Genomic DNA, 22,010 nt, shown 5'->3' on the forward strand with positions numbered 1-22,010 from the left:
GTAGATACCAACTTTTGGCTGCTTTCGTAAGTAATCGCTTCGCAGTTTCCAGCTTTTGTAGGTTATTCCAACCACCGATCAGGCCTTGATTTTCGACGCTTTTCAACCATTCTTTTGCTTCAGTAGCAGACACCTCACCCGTAAACTTCGATATTTCCGGCAGTAGCACTGCGCTGCTAGCTGCTTGGACGATTTCGCTAAGGGTATTCATTGAGAGGTCTACTTTCGACGGAGAAAAAGGTGGCGATTGATTTCGTTTCGTTTTGACCATGCTTTCGGCAGAAATCGCGAACAACACACAAAAACACACTTTCACTTATTCAAATCAAAACACTTCGTTGACGCACATTCGACCACTTCTGAAATATGTAGGAAACATATTAAACGATTAACGAACAATTAACAACGTTTATTATAAAAAAAATTAACAAGGAACATAATTATTACATCTTAACGCTTCGAATATCATAACAAGAATACTCGTACATCACGTACACACGAGGAGAGAGACACAACGAGCGTAATTACCGGGAATTACCCGTGAGGTTTACCACAAATACTATTGATGTTAAAAGTGGAGCCAGAGGGTGGGGAAGACTGAAGCTACGTGAGTCATTTGACTATTATACAATATCAAATTATCAAGCCACGGATCTATGTTACCAGAAATTCTGTACAATTGGAACGAAGGTTTACTGTTTAGAGTCGAATTTCTCTCCTAGAAAAAACGTTTTTTCTTGTTTTGAAGATGATGGTAGAATAGATTTGCAATTGCCGAATGATCTTGAAGGGCAATATTGTAATGTGGAGTTGATTGCTGCTGAGAAAATCATTTATCTATTTGATAATCGTTTTCCTACGACCATTTGGGTTTATCACTCTGAACTAGACTCATGGGACAACAATGTTTTTCAAGTACCCAATTCATCGAAATCAGTTCTGTATGATTATTCAGGATGGTCCGGTGTCACGTTTTTAGATCATGTTTTGTATGTTGTTGGATGTGAAAATCATTTCACCAAGTCGAGTAATAGATATATTGTGGCAATCGATTCTCGTGCTCCTCAGATCAGTAATTGTATCACATTCTCAAATCCTTTTCAACATAAAAATGCGGCCGTTTGTGCGTTCGATGGAAAAATAGCAGTTTCAGGCTCCAGTCACGATAGCATTTTGCATAATACCTTTAGTATTTTTGATGTGACCGCTAATAAATGGAGAACCGATCTGCAGCCTATGAATGAAAGCAGAGCAAGGCATAAACTGATTCATCGTAATGGGTTTATCTATGCTTTAGAAAGAAGGACATTCATCAAAAATGAGAAATATGATGTTAAGTTGAATACATGGATTGAGATTCCAAATTTGCCGGAACGAGCTCAGTTCGTCAATGCTGATGGAGTCAATATTACGATGAGTTTTTATGGTGGAGTTCTCTATGCTGAATAAATCCGTTGTAGGATTGGTCGATTGGTATTCTAGTGTTATTTCTTGGTATTCAACATATTCTTGTATTTTTGTTTGCATGCTTGTTTTAATTATTGGACATTGGAGGCATACTTTCAATTTATGTTACCGCTTCCATCCGATTACTTTTTTAGATTTATTTTTTTGTTCTATTTTGAATAAAATTTCGACTTTGACAGTTTTCCACCTATTTTTTTCAAGCTTGCAGGTTCTCTCTTTGGGATAAAGCCTAGTTTTGATTTCTCAAATCGATTGAAAACGGTTTTGAAATTTTAACCAGTTCAAACAATTCGGGAGCCTCTAGCAAATTTTTAAAAAATGAAATTTCCACTAAATTTGATCGAAAGTGAAATTGAAAATCCTAAATTTACTGTGCACTTAATTTCATCTCTCTATCATCTATCTATATCAATACGACTGCAAATGGTTTCAACTTTCAAGTTGCTTTCGAGTCGTCAGTGAATTTACAGAAATAGAAAGATTTTTGATTGAAACTTCAAATTTCTATAAAATTTTCTAATGTGAAGCTGAAAATCTGAAATTCAATCTTCACTCCAATTGCAACACGCTTCAAGTAGACCCTAGACTGTAGGTATTTCAAGTCATTTTGAAGCTTCCAGCAACTTTTTAAAAATTCTGGTTTTCCAAAAAAACGAAACACGAGACGGGTGCTTGTCTTTTCAAAAATCTTTGTGTTCCAGTTTTAAACGATACTAGATAACCCGTTTTTCGCGCATACTGCGCTCCTCTTCTAGATGTGAATTGTTCATTTTGAAAATTTTGAAAGTATATTTTTTCACCTATAATTCCCAAAAAGTCTTGCTTTTTGCTAACATTGTTATTGTTGCTTTTTGCCGGAAATTGTGAAAGTTTATGGCTGTTTTAATAATTGACAGAAAAAAAAATTGTTTCAAAGCAAAAATTCCAATAATTCTTACTTTTTCATCAAAAATAACCCAAAGCGTAAATTGTTCTCTAAAATATCCTGAAAAGCATCACTCTGTCATCGCTTTATCATTCATTAAAATAATGTCCTACTTTTCTACAAAAATTGAAAAAAAGTATCAGATTTCTTATAACAATTGCCTGAAAAGTCATGGTTTCATTTAAAGTTGGCAAAAATTTCAAGTTTTAGGCAAAATTGCGAATTAGGCTACCTACTTATCACTTTTTTAGCAGAATTTGCTGAAAAATTCCAAAAATACTTGTTTTTTTCCTACAGTTGAAATGAAACTAACACATCTGATTGGATCTAATACCACATAACTGAAAATTTCAAAGTTTCACTTAACTTTGACCTGGAACTTTTTTAAGCTTTCTTCAACACTGCGAATGTGTCAAAATGTATTTTATGGCAAGCTTTTTCTAAGCAGACTATGAGTACTCTAAATATTGGTTCGGTACTGGAGAATACTTCAATAAAATACTTACTTAACACAATTTTAGAAATATTCCAAGATTTCCGAGTCAAAAATGCAATTAGGAATTTCCTTAAATCGTGATTCTAATTTTGTCGAGGACTCACAAAAAAAATTCAACCCCTCAGTTGAAAAATCTAAACTCCTACATATAACAGTAGAGATTTTCCCAAATAGTCCGAAACTTGCATAAGTTGATGAAAAAGTGAGATGCTAGATATAACCACTCCAGAACTCAAAAAAATGAAACCATGGTTCCAGGATTAATTTTGATACCCAATGTGCTAAAAATAGCACTTTTTCATGTGTACATCAACACCGTTGTTTTTCTGTTTTGAGCTATTTAAAAACTTTTTAAAGCTCCCTTCAGAAACTTTTCAACTTTTGATAAAAACCATCACAACTAAAGTTTAAAAGCTATTTTCAAATTAAAATATTATTGAGTAGTAGAGAATACTGATTGTATGAAGCTTTTTCATGTTTTTTAAGCTTTAGGATTTCATTTAAGCTTTCTTCAAAACTGCGAATGTGTCAAAATGTATTTTATGGCAAGCTTTTTCTAAGTAGACTATGAGTACTCTAAATTGGTTCGGTACTGGAGAATACTAATTTTTTATGTCATATCTGAAGCTTTCTAAAAAATTTTCAGCTTTAAGCTTTCTTCAAAATTTCACGAATATGGTCAAAAAGTATTTTTTGGCAAGCTCGATATAGGTAGACCATACATACTTTAAAATATTCATTGTGCACTGGAGTATTCTAATTTTTACATCATATCTGAAGCTTTTTGAACTTTTTTCAGCTTTAAGCTTCCTTCAGAATTTTGCGAATATGGTCAAAAAGTATTTTTTGGGGAGCTCTTTTTAGGGAGACTATACATACTTAAAATATTCATTGGACACTGGAGAATTTTAATTGTTCTTATGAAGTATGACACGCTTTTTGAACTTTTTAAAGCTTTAAGCTCCTCCATGACTCACCCCACAACCTCACCAAAAAAATAACTCCAGATTCGAACTCTACGACCTCGAAAACATATCATTTGACATATCACACAATAATATAAGAAACATTTTACATTTGAGCTTTTTTGAACTTTAAGCTTTTTTCAAAACTTTACGAATATGGTCAAAAGGTATTTTTGGCAAGCACATTCTAGGTAGGCCATACTTACATTAAAATAGTTATTGGGTACTGAAAAATTCTAATTGTTTATGTCATGTATAACGTTTTTTGAACTTTTTCGAGCTTTGAACTTTTTCCAAAATTCTACAAATATGGTCAAAAAACATTTTTTGGCAAGCTCTTTCTAGGTACACTATACGTACTTGCGCGTATACATCGACACAGTCATTTATACTGCCTTGAACTTTTTGAGCTTTTTGAAGCTTTTCAAAGCTTTAATCAGAACTTTCCAAAGTCTTGATACCATAACCCCACCAAAAAACTGACTCCAGATTCGAACTCTACGACCTCGAAAACATATCAATCGACATATTACACAATATAATATAAGGAAAATTTGACATTTGAGCTTTTTTGAGCTTCAAGCTTTTTTCAAAACTTTACGAATATGGCCAAAAAGTAGTTTTTGGCAAGCACTTTCTGGGTGGACCTCTTACGTAATTTAAAATGTTTATGGGGTATTGAAGAATTCTAATTGTTTATATCATGTACAAAGCTTTTTCAACTTTTTCGAGCTTTAAGCTTTTTATAAAACTTAACAAATATGGTCAAAAAGTATTTTTTGGCAAGCTCTTTCTAGGTGGACCATACGTACTTTCGCGTATACATCGTCACGCTTGTTTATACTGTATCAATTTTTGAGCTTTTTGAATCTTTTGAAAGCTTTTTTCAAAACTTTTTGAACTTTTGACCAAAACCTGCACATCTACGGGTCAAAAGCTTTTTTTTGAGACATCGTCGAACAAAATCGGTTCGGCGGTTCTTCCAAACGAACGATCACAAAAAAACACCTTGCTATTAATATATAGATATTGAGCTTTTTTTGAGTTTTAAAGCACAAATTTTTTGTGAACTTTTTTCTTCAACATTTGACTTTTTTAGATGCTCTTTCAAGGTATAATATACGTACTACTGTGAATACGTGACATATGCTACATATAGGCTAAAATCAATTATTGAGCTTTTTTGAGCTTTATGGCACAATTTTTTTGTAAACTTTTTTTTGACATTGGACTTCTTTCGATGCTCTTTCAAGGTATAATATACATATTTCTCTATATATGTCGAATGTACTACATATAGGCTAAAATCAATTATTGAGCTTTTTTGAGCTTCAAGGCACAACTTTTTTGTGAACTTTTTTCTTCAACATTTGACTTTTTTAGATGCTCTTTCAAGGTATAATATACATACTACTGTGTATACGTCGAATGCGCTATGTATGGACAAAAATCAATTATTGAGCTTTTGTGAGCATTACGGCGCAGCTTTTTGAACTTTTGATTAAAACCTGCACATCTACAGGTTAAAAGCTTTTTTTTGAGACTTCGTCGATCAAAATATAATATATGTACATATTTCTCTATATATGTCGAATGCACTACGTATAGGCTAAAATCAATTATTGAGCTTTTTTGAGCTTTATGGCGCAACTTTTTTATGAACTTTTTTCTTCGACATTTGACTTCTTTTGATGCTCTTTCAAGGTATAATATACGTACTTCTCTGTATACCTCAAGTTGGCTACGTATAGACAAAAATCAATTTTTGAGCTTTTTTGAGCTTTAAGGCACAACTTTTTTGTGAACTTTTTTCTTCAACATTTGACTTTTTTAGATGCTCTTTCAAGGTATAATATATGTACTACTGTGTATACGTCGAATGTGCTAAGTATGGACAAAAATCAATTATTGAGCTTTTTTGAGCTTTACGGCGCAACTTTTTGAACTTTTGATTAAAACCTGCACATCTACGGGTCAAAAGCTTTTTTTTGAGACTTCGTCGATCAAAATCGGTTCAGCCGTTCCTGAGATCTCGCTGTCACAAGAATCCGGTCATAATTTTAATATATAGATTTTGGTGTGTAAATGGTCGAAATTTCATTTCAACCAAAAAAATAGTAAATTTCACCCTTTCCAGGTTTGGAAAAATTTAGTGGAAATTTGACGGCTCGAAATTTGGCAGGTACCTGTATAGAGTAAGTACGTCCCAAATTTCAGTTCACTGGTTAATTTATTTGGTGACATTTTGATTTTTTTCTCATTTTTAGCTGAAAAAATGTACCTTTACTCTTTAGCAGCTGAAGTTGTGGTTCAGATGTTGTTTGACAAGTCTACAAGTTACAAGTTTTTAACAAGTTTCAACTTACAACTTACAACTCTTACAAGTACCAGTTTTCGAATCACCTTCATCAAGCTTTTCGCCAGGTGTGATTTTTTTTTCGATCAGCTAGATCAGCCAATGAGATTGAGAAACATGTCTCTGTTATCAATTTTGTAAAATGTAAACACAAAAAAAATGAGGGAAATGTCAGTTTTATTCGACTAATTTGCATAAATTCGAACCAATGTCCGTAACGTGCTCGTACAGAGAGCTTTCAAAGTTCACTTTCACAGCCATTAATTTGAATGACGAAATTCAACACCAAAGTTCAATAGTAACTCGAAGATGAATAAAAACATCACACCAATTCGATTAACGAACGAATATTTTAATGATTAACAATTAAGTATAAAACAAATAACAAATTAAAATTAATAAAAGGGTTAACCGGCCATATCTCTCAGAATAATGAATATTTTCCTCTCACAGAGAACTGAGAAGAAAACAGAACGTATAGTTGTCTGGTTTGCTCAACAGATGGCGTTCAATAAAATTAACACCCACCCTCAAACCAGAGAACTCAGCAATTAATTATCTAATTAAAATTAAAATTTCAAAAACAACGACAAAAGATCGCGAATAGCTAATTAAAACAATTTCAAATTTCACTAAAACAACACAAAGTGCATAAACACTCGAAATAAACAGTACAAAGTATCAGAAAATACTCGAAAAATTAAAATAAACATCACAACACAATACAAAGTGCCTAGCACTCGATTAAACAGTATTTAAAATACAAAATCAGAATGAAAAATCATTCGAAAACACATCTTCAATTAAAATAAGATAATAGTAGAAAAAATATCATCACAAAACATGGCAAAATGATGAATAAAAAAAAATGCACAAAAATTAAAATAATCAGTACAATGACATAAAATTACATAATCGAGAGAGAACCGGACTACTTAGTGACTTTGTAAAGACATCGGCGATCTGATCAGCAGATCCACAGTGAGACAATTTTAGGATGCTTTTAGAGATGAGATCCTTGACAAACGAATATTTCACATCAATGTGCTTTGTCCTCTTTGAGGAAGTTGAAGCTTGAGAGAAAGAAATACAACTCAAATTATCTTCGAAAATTACAATAGGATCAATCCAGCACAAACCAAAATCAAACAGCAATTTTCTGATCCACAATAGCTCAGCAGCAGCTTCAGCAAGAGCTATATATTCTGATTCAGTTGTAGATAAGCTGACCAGGCTCTGTTTTTTACTAGACCAGCTAACTAGCGAGTTGAACAAAAAGAAACAATATCCAGTAGTAGATTTTCGATCTACAATATCAGCAGCCCAATCTGCATCAGCAAAACCAGTTACAATAGAACAATCATTACTAAACGAATACCGTAAACGAAAATCAATAGTCCATTTCAAATATTTGAGCACTCTGATAAGATGCTTGAAATGAGTATCGGATGCTTTTCCTTGGAAACGACTAAGATATCCAACAGAATAACAAATATCAGGACGAGAACCCAACATGATAAACATCAGACAGCCCAGCAGTTCTTTGTACGGAAGTTTGGTTAATTGGCTCGGAGATTCTACAGGTTTCAATTGAAGATTTTTCTCCATAGGAGTATCAATTCTGGAAACTTCAGTTACTCTAAAACGAGAACACACTTTATTGATCAGTGCAGCTTGATTCAATGAAGCACATCTATTCAACTGATCATATTCTACTGAAATTCCTAAAAATTCTCCAATATTACCAACACTAGACATTTCGAAACTAAAACACAACTCAGATTTCACCAAATTAACCAAATCATCATCACCTACAATCATAAAGTCGTCAACATAGACTAGAAAATAAACAACTCTTCCATTAATTTCGAGAATATACAAACAACAATCAGCTGTAGACTGAACAAAGCCCATGGAAAGTAGCTTCTCATGCAGAGTATTATTCCAAACCTTAGGAGCTTGCCTAAGACCATACAATGCCTTACGAACTAGCACAACATACTCATTGGGATCACAGTCAAAGTCAAAACCATCAGGAAATTCCATAAACAACTCCTCACTCATTTCTCCATACAAATAAGCACCTTTTATATCCATCTGAACAATTGTATAGCCCAATTGGACAGCCAAAGCAAGCAACGAACGAAAGGTAGTAAGCTTAGCAACTGGCGAATAGGTATCTTGAGCCTCAATATCAGTCTGTTCAAAGCCACGAGCAACTAATCTGGCCTTAAAAACGGAATCACTCTTCTTTCTGAAAATCCAACGAGATGATATCACCTTGCAATCCTTAGGGCGAGGAACAACTTGAAAAACTTGCTGAGAATTGATATTATCAATCTCTGCTTGAATTGCTTGAGACCATTGACTCTTATCACAACTTGACATTGCCTCCTGGACTGTTTCAGGAACATCTTCAATCATTCTCTGAACTGAATAGATTGGAATATCTTCAATTCGGCTAAGATCAATAATCTCAAAGGTAGGATCAATCTCTTCATCATGCTCAAAATCAACATGATCCTGAAATTCAACATCTCTAGACAAAAACACATCACCATTAGGTCTCAATAAACGAAAACCACCAGGAGCATACCCAACAAATCTCACTCTCTCACTCCTAGACTCAAATTTCTCATCAAAACGATTCTTTACAGCAGTACAGAAAGATCCAAACACATGAAGATCTTTGTATTTTATAGGGGATTTAAACCACTTCTCAGCAGGAAGAATTTTTCCAACAGTAGGAGATCTATTCAAACAGTATGCTGCATAGTAAATAGCTTCAGTCCAATAAATCGATTCTAGACCACTTTCCAACAACGAAGTCCTTGCTCGTTCAACCAACGATCTATTTAATCTCTCAGCTCTGCCATTCTGCTGTGGTCGGTAGGGAATCGAATTCTGCATCTCAATACCATTCACTCGACAAAATTCATGCATCTGAGCATTATCATATTCTCCACCATTGTCACAACGCAACGCCTTGATTCCTTTCTCAAACCTATTGGTAACTAAAGCATGAAAATCTACAAACTTAGAAAACACCTCAGATTTAGCAGACATCGGATAAATATAACAGAAATGGGTACAGTCATCCAGAAAGGTAACAAAATATGACTTGTTGTCATGAGACACTGGAGTGATGGGTCCAACAACATCCGAATGCACAAGGTCCAAAGGAGCAGAAGCTCTACTCGAATTTTCATCAAATGGTGACCTTGATTGCTTGCCCAAAAGACACCATTCACACTTCTCATTCACAGTCATCGACCTTTTAGTTAACCTAGACGACTACTCTGATGCAAACTAAGGCCACTGGTTTTGTCGCCAACTCTGCGGATTTCAAATTAGAAACAAACGCATCTGCGCATGTCTCAGGAGTTGAAGCTTGTGAACAGTAAACGGAAACACCAGCAGTACCCCCACTTCCACCACTAATCCACGGACAACAAAATACACACACACGTTTCCTGAGACATGCGCAGATGCGTTTGTTTCTAATTTGAAATCCACAGAGTTGGCGACATAACCAGTGAGATAATTTTGCGTATGAGTAGCCGTCTAGGTTAACTAAAAGGTCGATGTTCACAGTGACTTCTTCTTCTTTCAATCCAGGAATACAATTACGTTTGGCTAACTCCTTCAATGAATGAAAAATTCAGGTGACCAAGTTTTCTGTGCCACAACATGACCTTCGAATCAATATTATCAATAGCACAAACGTCATTAAAAATAGGAAACAATTTAACTTCATACATATTACCAACTCGAATACCATTAATCAGTACACCTTCCTTCTCTTTCAAACCCTTGACTATGGCTGAATCAATTCCAAAAACGACATCAAAACCATCATCAAATAAAGTTGCAATTGACAGCAAATTCTGATCCAACTGAGACGAATAATAAACATTTTTCAACAGAGTCGTTTTTCCATTTCCACCATGAAAGACAATTGTCCCAATTTTAGTAGCAGCCAACGAACCACCATCAGCAACTCGAAACATCACAGGTTCTTTCAAATTAATAACTTTACTGAAAAACGAATCATCATTAACAATATGATTGTGGCTACCACTATCAAGCTTGAAACATAACACTTTATCATTAGAAACAGAATTAGAAATATCAACTCTATTGAGACTAAAAGCCACCGAACCTAAAGGTCTCTGATTTTGACCACTGTTATTAAAACGACCATAAGAACCATTATTATTACCACCGGAACCATTAAAATTCATATTTGGACCATAATTTTGATGATTCATGTTATTATTAAAATTACTACCGAAATTACCAAAATTATTACCACTATTATTATTAAAACCATTATTACACATACCAGAATTATTGTTGTAAAAATTACTACGATTATTTGATCTTACTCTACAAGTGGCTTCTCGATGACCCTTTTTGCCACACTTGTAGCAATTTCCAGAGAAACCGTTTCGATTATTACCATTATTAGACGAATTTGAATTCTGATTTGACTTTCTCCGTTGACAGTTATCTGCAGTATGGCCCAAGATGCCACATTTGAAACACTTTACACGTTTTGGTTTTCGTTGATCATTTGTAACAGCTAATTGATGACGATCGGATGAAGCAGTAGCTGGAGGGGTGACAGGAGACTGACTAGCATTCAAAGGACCAGCTTTCGGAAGCGAAGACGAAGATGAAACGGCACTATCAACCTTGATATGGCGAGTATAAAAATCTGGAACGTCAGTCAATATTCTGTCCCATGACAGATCATCAGCCAGCTCCAAAGTTGCTCTCAATACATGGAACTGAACTGGCAGCGTACGAAGAAACGCAAGTATGTGCTGTTTATCAGACAATGGATCATTGAGGTTTTTCAACTGATAAACTTTGGAACGATAGTTTACAACATAATCCTTAATCGAAATCGAATCAGTTAAATTATATTTCATGGCACGTATCTCTTCTCGGAGGTCGGCAATCTGCAGGTCAGACCTGCGATTAAATTCATTAGATAATGTTGCCCACATTGTAAAGGCAAACACTTCCGATCCAACTTGCCGAAAATATCTATTGGACAAGTGACTAGCTATCAGGTGCATTGCTAAGGCATTTTGATCTTGCCATTCTTCAGTACGGTTACGAGCGGAAGGAACAGGGTCACGTACAGTATGGTAAACTTTTTCACGTTGTAACAATAGGCGCATACGCGCGGACCATATAGGGTAGTCTTGTCCATCAAACTCAGGAATAGATCTTTCTTTTACGGACATTTTACCGGACGGATGAGAAATAAAACGATATATAGAATCACAGCAACTTACGGAAGGCTCTGGGCCCATAACCTGTCAGTTTTATTCGACTAATTTGCATAAATTCGAACCAATGTCCGTAACGTGCTCGTACAGAGAGCTTTCAAAGTTCACTTTCACAGCCATTAATTTGAATGACGAAATTCAACACCAAAGTTCAATAGTAACTCGAAGATGAATAAAAACATCACACCAATTCGATTAACGAACGAATATTTTAATGATTAACAATTAAGTATAAAACAAATAACAAATTAAAATTAATAAAAGGGTTAACCGGCCATATCTCTCAGAATAATGAATATTTTCCTCTCACAGAGAACTGAGAAGAAAACAGAACGTATAGTTGTCTGGTTTGCTCAACAGATGGCGTTCAATAAAATTAACAGGAAAAACATGAAATTAATTTGTGATCTGTCACGAGAAAACCAACCTAGTGTCCAAAACGTAAATTTTACAAAAAGGGCATTTGAAGTTTTGAGTCTTTGTATCAGGCGATCTAAAATTTGTAGGTCCATGAAACTTGCACCACTTTTGGCCCCCATGAGCGCCAACATAACCCGATATTTTTTTTTTCAAAATCATCGCATTCAAGGTTGCCCAAGTCCAATAATCAAAATTTCCCAAAATCGATTTTTTCGATTTTTTTGAATTTTTCACCAAAAATGTTTCAAAAACTACCTGAGTATGAATTATTAATGAAAAATAAGTTATTATTATTAAATTTATCACGTTTTGTAACAAATTTGTTCAATGTGAAAAGAGTTGATTTTTCCAGCTCAAGCCTTACTCAAATTCCAAAATATGGCACAAATCCTCCAAATGTGGGCCGATTGTTGTAAAAATCGCTCGACCATAGACCCCGACCCGTACTAATTACTAGAGACTAAGGATACTTTTCGGCATCGTGTGCTGTCGAGTGCTTTCGGCTACGCTCGTTTGACTTGTCTCCATGAAAATGAAATATTCTCCTTATCAAAGATGAAACTCCTGTTTCCTTTTTGTTCAAATCTTTCTTTTTCATAATCATATTATTTCATACGAATATTGTACGTATTTTAATGATAAAACTCGTGTTAGTCCTGTTTCTTTTGAATTTTAATCTGTTTCATAATTTCGTTGACACGTCGACAGTCTTGTACTCTAGTTAGACAACTTGGTTTCCGATCTGAACATTTCCAAATGGCAATAATATAAATAAAAAACAGCTGTGATGATACTAGTCTTTCGAATTCAATTTGAAGAAAATGTAAAACTTTAACAGAATGAGAAGTGACGTTGTTGTACAAACATTTGGAACTTGGAAGTTTTTCAAAAGAAGATTGATATCACATCAGTCAAAGTCAAAATCGAAAAAATCTTATCAGATTTCCAACTGCTCACATAAGGCATTTAACCCAAAGTATATTATTAAGCAACAAAAAATTGCATTCTACAAGAAATACAATGAAGAATACGTAAGAGACAATATAATATTCGAATATTATAATTAATTTTTAATTAAAATTAAAAAATCTCATCAACAGGAACAGGGAACTTGAATCATTACAATATTACAAAGAATAAAGTCAAACGAGCGTAGCCGAAAGCACTCGACAGCACACGATGCCGAAAAGTATCCTTAGTCTCTAGTAATTAGTCCCGACCCGTATCCAAACAAATCAGCCATCCTTATCACAAATTTTGGACTTGGTAAAAATTTACGTTGTTGATCGTTGATCGTTAATCCAATCATAAGCATTCTAAGCGATAAATAAGATGAGTTCCAAGTTATTTTATTAAATTCAATCGCTAAATCATACGAAAATAATGAAAAATCCTATAATGAGTACGAGTAGTAGGTAAATGAAACTTGGGAAATGACAGTTTTATGTTATGTGCGATCTGTGGTGTTGAATTCGCTTAAAACTGTAGTCGAATCGTCATTATGCGAAAATTTCATGATTTCCCAGCAATTGTTTAAAAAAATTTGACTATATGGTCATGTAGTATGTGCCAATGCGAAGACTCGCCGTTGAATCTTCGAAATAACACAACGCAATGTACAACTGGAAGAGAAAACTTTGTATTTTGAAGGGAAAAATTCTTTCTAGTGTTTATTCATTGTATTGCAATTTCAAAGTTCTTTGTTGTAGTTGTAGATATTACATACGAGTATCATTTGCTGCTGAGCAAACTGAGTGTTTTTCAAAACTTCCAAAGATGGAATTACCTTACATGTAGGATTTTTCTTCGTTTTTTCTTTCTTTTAGTATGATTTAGCGATTGAATTTGATAAAATTACTCAGAACTCATCTTATTTATTGCTTGTGATTAGATCAACGATCAACGAAGTAAATTTTTACAAGTCCAACATCGTGATAAGGATGGCTGATTGTTTGGGTACGGGTCGGGGTCTATGGTCGAGCGTAAAAATCTGTATTTCGACTCCCCAGAACATACCTTTCAAGAAAATCAAAAAAAAAATTTTTTTACAACTTTTATTATTGTAGTTGCTCTATTTTTTGACCTCAGATTTAGGGTCAAGAGAATCGTTCGCGAACGTTTCAACCCCCACAGTCAGATTCAGCACCCTAAGTACTACTAATATCCACCATAAAAAAGATATCGATTTTTTGGACACTAAGTTGGTTTTCTCGTGACAGATCACATTTTTAAAAAATTGTCGAAGAATTTTGATTTACAAAGTTATTAGTTAGCGAAGCCGCAAAGCGATAAATTTGAAGAAAGGCTTGAGTGTGGTATATAGTATCAATTACATTCTATCTCAACTGCGCAAATGCCAATCGTACGTAAGTAATTTGAAGCAAGTTAATTCCGGCTAATAATTGCATGCTTCTTCAAAGCTCAAATTCTTCTTTTGAAGAACAGAATTACTTATATACTTATTACTTATTACATAGAATCTCATATAGAGTTATTTTTTCAGTGATTGCTGCCCTATAAATTCGGTTTCATTATTCACTATTTGGAAGAATGACTTACAGTAAGCCCCATCGGTGATATATAATGTTGTTAATCATGCAGCATCAGCAAATATTCTAACCAAAACTTCTCTTTTTTTCACTTCAGCTCCGTTTGAAGAAATAAAACTGGATGCCCGTCCGAATGGCGTATTCGACACCATGGACGAATACAGAAAAAAGAATCTCTTTTGCGATGTGACTCTCGATATCGGCGGTACTTTGTTTCCTTGTCATCGTCTCATTTTGACAATCTCGTCTACTTATTTTCAAGCTATGTTTAATGGAAATTTCAAGGAAAGCAGCTTGAAAACCATCCCCATTCAGGGCATCAATGCCGAGGTAATGGAAATCTTGCTGTCCGCTATTTATTCCGCGCGAATTCGTTTGCTTCCAAATAATGCGTATTTCGTATTGAAAGCGAGCCATTTGCTCCAATGTGATAAAGTTTTCAACGCATGTGTGGACTGTATTATCAAGAACATACGCCATATGCATTACTTACCTGAAACATGTGCATTTGCAAAAACCGTTGGAGCTGAAAAATTATATGGTGCATGTATAGGGAAGTTAGCTACGTCCCTGATATTTTGGGGAAAAACTGACAGTTTGTTGGATCTTTCGTACGATGTTTTCAAACATTTACTATCAAAAGTAAGATCGACTTGGAGCAGTATCGATGATGACATTCTAGCGATAATTATCAAGTGGTGTAAATATAATAACACCAGTGCGAAGGATATTAACATGCTCTTACAAGTTCCTACGTTTAGCAAAAACCCCATCTGGACATCAGCAGTGGCTGAACTGATGGTTGCTGCGAGAAGTGAAGATAGCAGTCATAGTGCATATGGAATTCTATCCGATGATGGTGATTTGAGTTTAAATCTTTATTTAAATAGTATTGATGTTGAAAGTGGAGCCAGAGGGTGGGGAAGACTGAAGATAAATGAGTCATTTGACAAATGTACATTGTCAAATTTTCAAGCCACCGATCTATCTTTCAAGAAATTTTGTACAATTGGAACGAAGACTTACTGTTTAGAATTGAATTACTTTACCAGAAAATTCATCTTTTCTTGTTTTGAAGATAATGTTGGAGTAGATTTGCAAGTGCCTAATGATCTGAAATGTCGTGATGGTGGTTACTACATTATCGCAGTTGAGAAAATGATTTATTTATTTCATGGAATTTTTGCTACGGACATTTGGGTTTACCACTGTGAACTAGGTACGTGGGAAAAGATCTTTACTGAATATGATTCACCCTTTCTCAAGGATTCATTTCTAAGTGATTATCATCCATGGTTCGATGTTACGTTTTTAGATCATGTTATTTATGTTGTTGGATGTAAAAATAGTAACACCGTGACTGATCGTGATAATAGATATATTCTGGCGATCGATTCTCGTGCTCCTTATCAGATTAGAAATCGTATCACATTCCCAAATCCTTTTCAACATGAAAATGCGGCCGTTTGTTCGTTTGACGGAAAAATAGCGATTTCAGGCTCCAGTCACGATAGTACTTTGCATAATACCTTTAGTATTTTCGATGTGACGGCTAATAAATGGAGAACCGATCTGCAGCCTATGAATGAAGGCAGAGCGAGGCATAAAATGATTCATCGTGATGGGTTTATCTATGCTGTGGAAAGAAGGCCATTCACCAAGAATGAGAAATATGATGTAAAGTTGAATACGTGGATTGAGATGCCAAAGTTGCCTGAACGAGCTCAGTTCGTCAGCTCTGATGGAGTCAATATTACAGTGGGTTTAGGTAACGTAATCTATGCTGAATAAATTCCTCTGAAGGATTGGCTACGTCTATATTTGTTAATTTGTCATTCTTATTTTCATTGAAATGTTATTTCTTGGTGTACAATATTTTCTTGTATTTTTGTTTGCATGCTTTTTTTGATTATTAGAATAGATACTTTAGATTAATTTTACGATTGCCATTCTGTTTTATACTCTTAGTTTTTATCGTTTTGTTCTACGTATTTTGAATAGAATTGCAACGTTGACAGTGTTCCACCAATTTTTTTTCAAACTTGCAGGTTCTCTGTTTGGGATAAAGCCTAGTTTTGATTTGTCAAATCGATTGTAAACGGTTTTGAACCTGTTCAAACAATTTGGGAGCCTCTAGCAGATTTTTTAAACATGAAATTTCCATAAATTTAACCAAAAATAAACCTGGAAAGCCTAAATTTACTGTGAACTCTAATTTCAATTCGCTATATCAATTTGACTGCAGATGGTTTCAACTTTCAAGTTGCTTTTGAGTCGTCGGCGACTTTACAGAAATTTCTGGAGCCTCCTGCAGATTTTTGAAACTTGAAATTTTTATAAAATTTTCTGAAGTGAAGTTGAAAATCTGAAATTCAATCTTCACTCCAATTGCAACATGCTTTATTTAAGTAGACTGTATAGGTATTTCAAGTCGTATTGAAGCCTCCAGCGACTTTCTTTTGAAAATTCCAGTTTTCCAGCAAAATATGCACGAGATGGATGCTTATTAGTGACCCATCAAGTACACGTTATTTTTTAAAAAATCTGATTCGCCTGCAATTGACTTGATAGCTTGTTGAAATTTGAGGGCTGAGTAAATTAAACCTTTCCAACTTTGGTAAAATTTTTAGTGGAAATTTCCAAGTTTCGAAAGTCTGCTGGAGGCTCCAGCACGGCACGAAATTTGGTAGAAAATAGAGTACCTATGGCTATTTATAAATCCCATACTTCAGTTCTCTGGGTTAATTTGGTGACATTTTGATTTTTCCCCTCATTTTTAATTGAAAAAATGCACTTCAGCAGTTGAAGTTGTGGTTCTTTTGATAGGTTTATTTATGTACCTACGTAAATGAAACGTGAAAATGAAATAAAATTTAATACTTAAATTATTCTGTTTACTCGTACAATATGATAAAAATCAAACCAATCCCCTTTATCGAGTTAATAAACTGATCCCGTTATGTTAATATTCATGACCTAGCTATCTAACATATAAAATTTCAAGGCAACATGGATGAAAATTTCAGGGATGGATTGATGGAAAGCTGAAAGATGAAACTTTTGGCTTCAGCTTTTAGGTTTCAAAAATCTCAAACTTCCTCACAGCTTCCTCAGCTTTCAGCTTTTCATTTTTTTTTTAAAAATGAGGTGAATAGAAAGGAAAATGGAAACTCACAACCACAACGAAAAAAAAAACACGAGAAAACAATGTGTATTTTGAAAGTCAAAAAAGAACTCAAACAGAAACTGAACCAAATGAATTCGTAAAAAAGCCGAAAGAAAGCTGAATAAATAACGCTTTTGGCTAGAGCTTTTAGCTTTCAAAAATCTCAAACTTCTTCAGCTTTCAGTTAGCTTTCCATTCCCGGGAAAATTTATCATTAAAAACGAAATTACCTACCAGGTACAATTGAAAACTTGTTGGAGGCTTCAGAATTTCTATTATTTTCTTCGTCGAAGAAATTGTATACAATGTTAGGTACTACTATATACAATTCGAGCTCGAGCACGATAAGTAGCTGTACCTACATGTAAGTATACATACATATGGTTAAAACGTAATAAAATTATAAATATTAGGTACTTAAGTCACAGTAGTTGTCGGCATACAGACATGAGGCAAATTGAATACAGTTGAAATATATCTGCAAGTTGTTGTTTGACAAACTTTCAAAAAATAAAATATCCAATTTTGAAGTTATGAAGCACCTTCGGCTTTAATGCTTCATCGAGCTTTTCGAGTTCTGTATCGAACAGCTGTTCTCGCCATGTGATTTCTTCGATGAACGTAAAAACAATATTGCTGACCAGCAGCCAATCAGAAACGAGAATTGAGAAAGTGGGAAGCGCTCTTAAGATATTGATAACAAAACGTGTTACCGTTAAACGTGAGGAAATAGTATATTACAATACAAGGAGCGAAAGTGAAGTATGTTTGGTCGAGTGCAATTTGACTCGCCGAGCCGAAGGCGAGGAGAGTTAAAGCACGAGACCAAACATTCTTCACGTCGCTTCTTGCATTGTAAGATGTTTTTCATTATTCATGTTACGAAAATAAGTTTTACGCCCGTTTTTGGTTAAAGTGATGAGTATGACCCCTTTTTTGCATAGTAAATATATCGAATACTAAGCCTCCTAGAAAAAAACTAAAGACATTATGTCGATTGGAAATTTAATTCTCTACAATTTTCCTCGACTTCATTTTTCCGTAGAATGCTTTTTTCCGCCTCCAGAGCCCTTTAAAAGTTGAAAGATTTTCATTTTCGACCCGGGTAAACATAGAGCATTTTCGTAGCATGCACAGAGGGCGGAAAACTTATACTTTCGTAGCATGTATAATGAAAAAAATTTTTAAAAATTTTTCGACAAATTTTTCCAAAACTTTTGAAGGCAACGAAGCGATAAATTTGAAAACGAATTTTAGTGTGGCTGTATCGCAATTACATTCTGCTTCAACTCAACTGCGCAAATGTCAATCGTAAGTATAATTTGGAACATCAGGAACATGTCAAGTCGTTGAGTCTGGTTGATTAGTTGCATGCTTCTTCAAAGTTCAAGTTCTTAGTTCTTTTGAGAACAGATTTACTTACATATACGTGTTACTCATTACAGAGAATCTCATAGTGTTATTTTTTCAGTGAACGACTGATTGCTGCCATCTAAATTTGGTTTTATTATTCACTATCTATATTTGGAAGAATGACTGGTAAGCCCTATCGGATGATACATTATATTGTCGTTATATAGTCATGAAACATCAGCGAATATTCTAACCAAAACTTCTCATATTTTCACTTCAGATCAGTTCGAAGAAACAAAACTAGATATCCCCCCGAATAGTGTTTTCGACACCATGGACGAATACAGAAAAAAGAATCTCTTTTGCGATGTAATTCTCGATGTCAACGGTGCTCAATTTCCTTGTCATCGTCTCGTTTTGACATCCTCCTCTACTTATTTTCAAGCTATGTTCAATGGAAATTTCAAAGAAAGCAGCTCGAAAACCATCCCCATTCAGGACATCGATGCCGAAGTAATGGAAATCTTGCTGTCCGCTATTTATACCATGCGAATTCGTTTGCTTCCGAGTAATGTGTATTTCGTATTGAAAGCGAGCCATGTGCTCCAATGCGATAGGATTTTCAACGCATGTGTGGACTGTATTATCAAGAACGTAGACCGTATGCTTTATTTACCTGAAACATGTGCATTTGCAAAAACCATAGGAGCTGAAAAATTATATGATGCGTGTATAGGGAGGTTAGCTGGGGTCCCGAGAGTTTGGGGAAAAACTGACGGTTTCTTGGATCTGTCGTACGATATAGTAAAACATTTACTGTCAAAAGTAAGAATATCGTCTATTAATCATTTCGATGATGATATTATCGCAGTAATTATCAAATGGTGTAAACATAATAACGTTAGTGCGAAGGATATGAGGATGCTCTTGCAAGTTCCTACATTTGACAATGTTTCCCCCTTGACATTAGCAGTTGCTGAACTGATAGATGCTGCAAGAAATGAAGATAGCAGTCACAGTGTGGGACATGGAATTCAATTCAATGATAGTGATTTGAGCTTAAATCTTTACTTAGATTGTATTGATCAGAGATGGCGCGATTCCGATTTTTTTAAGGAGTCGTGAGAATCGCATGAATCCGATTCCGGAATCGGATTCCATTTTCGATTCACCTGACAGATGAATCGAAAAATGTGAAATCTGACTCTTTTCAAGCAGGAATCGCAAATGTAATATGATTCGCGATTCCGGTAATTTGATTCTCGCGACTCCGATATTTCGATTCTCTCAACTCCGATATTACAATTCTCGCGACTCCTCATTAGTCATTACGATTCTCACGACTCCTCATCATTACGATTCTCTAGACTCTCACAATGAACGAAATCACCCAAATTCAATTGAAAAGCACAAATACAAAAAAGTGTAATTTTCATAAATATTCTTTTATCTAATTTTTGCCGGTTGGCGCTGAAAAGTGGTTGTGAAAGTGAATCTGAATGATGAATTTAGAATTTATCATTGTTTTACTAATAACATGGTGAGTTGAAAATTTTACATAAGGTGCACCGGGGGAAGTCAGAACGTTTTTTCACAATTTCAACTTTGATCAGCTGTTACTCTCGTACTAATGAACCAATATGGCTGAAATTTGGTATGTAGGTTCCCATAAGGGTTCTTAACCTATGGTGAAAATTTCAGCGCGATTGTCGCAGTAGCTTTCGCACAATCGAATAAAATGTAACTTGTTCTGACTTACCCCACTTTGGGGTAAGTCAGAAAATCTACAAATTAATTGGTATTATTAGGATTCGACCCTGATCGATGCGCAATATGTCGAATAACATGTTTTCGAGGTCGTAGAATCCAAATCTGGAGTTATTTTTTTTGTAGGAGTGGGGGGTGAGGCATGGGGAGGGGGCAATTCTAAATTTTTCGTACATTATTGTGTAATATGTCGATTGATATGTTTTCAAGGTCGTAGAATCTGAATCTGCAGTTATTTTTTTTGTAGGAGTAGGGAGTGAGGTGTGGGGAGAGGGAAAATTTTGAATTTTTCCTACATTATTGTGTAATATGTCGAATAATATGTTTTCGAAATCGTAGAATCCGAATTTGGAGTAATTTTTTTTGTAGGAGTGGGGGGTGAGGCGTGGGGAAAGGGAAAATTTCAAATTTCTCCTACATTATCGTGTTATATGTCGAATAATATATTTTCTAGGTCGTAGAACTCGAATCTGGAGATATTTTTTTTTTGTAGGGGTGGGAGGTGAGTCAAGGGGAGAGAGAGTAAATTACAAATTTTGCCTATATTAATGTGTAATATGTCGATTGATATGTTTTTGAGGTCGTACAATTCGAATCTGGGGTTATTTTTTCGCAGGGGTATGAGGCGAGGCAAGAGGAGAGGAGAAATTTCAAATTTTGCCTATAATATTGTGTAACATGTTGGTTGATATGTGTTCAAGGTCGCAGAATTCGAATCTTGAGCTAGTTTTTAGGGTCGAGTGCTATTCAAGTATCACCGTTTGGGGAGAGGGCCCCACCCATGCGAACCTACGACTCACCTTCCACCTTCACCATAAAAAATGACTCTGGATTCGAATTCTACGACCTCGAAAATATATTATTCGACATATAACACGATAAGGATAATGTAGGAGAAATTTGAAATTTTCCCTTTCCCCACGCCTCACCCTCCACTCCTACAAAAAAAATTACTCCAAATTCGGATTCTACGATTTCGAAAACATATTATTCGACATATTACACAATAATGTACGAAAAATTTAGAATTGCCCCCTCCCCACGCCTCACCCCCCACTCCTACAAAAAAATAACACCGGCGAGCCTTTATATTTATTTACTAATGTTTGTTAGAATGTTCATTTCATCTTCAATGCTTCATTTTTATGAAATTTAAGGAGTTGTGATGGGAATCTGGCTGGAGTCGTGAGAGGAATCTGGTTGGAGTTGTGAGAGGATCCTAAGATGAGTCGTGAGTGGAATC

The 22,010-nt window shown here is 34.9% G+C and overlaps 2 protein-coding genes across 3 annotated transcripts; both read left to right on the forward strand.

The window, feature by feature from the left end:
• Window positions 1-13,165: 13,165 nt before the first annotated feature.
• LOC135844212 (kelch repeat and BTB domain-containing protein 12-like) lies at window positions 13,166-16,574 on the forward strand. 2 transcript variants are annotated; one of them, XM_065362358.1, is made up of 3 exons: window positions 13,166-14,298; window positions 14,436-14,492; window positions 14,579-16,574. In XM_065362358.1, exons 2-3 carry the CDS (start codon window positions 14,483-14,485, stop codon window positions 16,270-16,272), a joined length of 1,704 nt encoding a protein of 567 aa, XP_065218430.1. In that variant the 5' UTR covers window positions 13,166-14,298; window positions 14,436-14,482; the 3' UTR covers window positions 16,273-16,574. The 2 variants fall into 2 exon arrangements, with proteins under 2 accessions (XP_065218430.1, XP_065218431.1); XM_065362359.1 differs by having other exon boundaries at window positions 13,166-14,294.
• A 2,759-nt stretch (window positions 16,575-19,333) lies between these two features.
• Window positions 19,334-20,125, forward strand: LOC135845121 (kelch-like protein 12). Its single transcript, XM_065363586.1, has one exon. The coding sequence runs from the start codon at window positions 19,334-19,336 to the stop codon at window positions 20,123-20,125; it is 792 nt and encodes a 263-aa protein (XP_065219658.1).
• The last annotated feature ends 1,885 nt before the right edge of the window (window positions 20,126-22,010 follow it).

Source organism: Planococcus citri, chromosome 4, assembly GCF_950023065.1.
Source record: "Planococcus citri chromosome 4, ihPlaCitr1.1, whole genome shotgun sequence".
NCBI classification, from domain to species: domain Eukaryota; kingdom Metazoa; phylum Arthropoda; class Insecta; order Hemiptera; family Pseudococcidae; genus Planococcus; species Planococcus citri.

Excerpts from the sequence above, each read along its gene's own strand:
- LOC135845121 (XM_065363586.1), top strand. The coding sequence starts at position 19,334 with ATGGACGAATACAGAAAAAAGAATCTCTTTTGCGATGTAATTCTCGAT.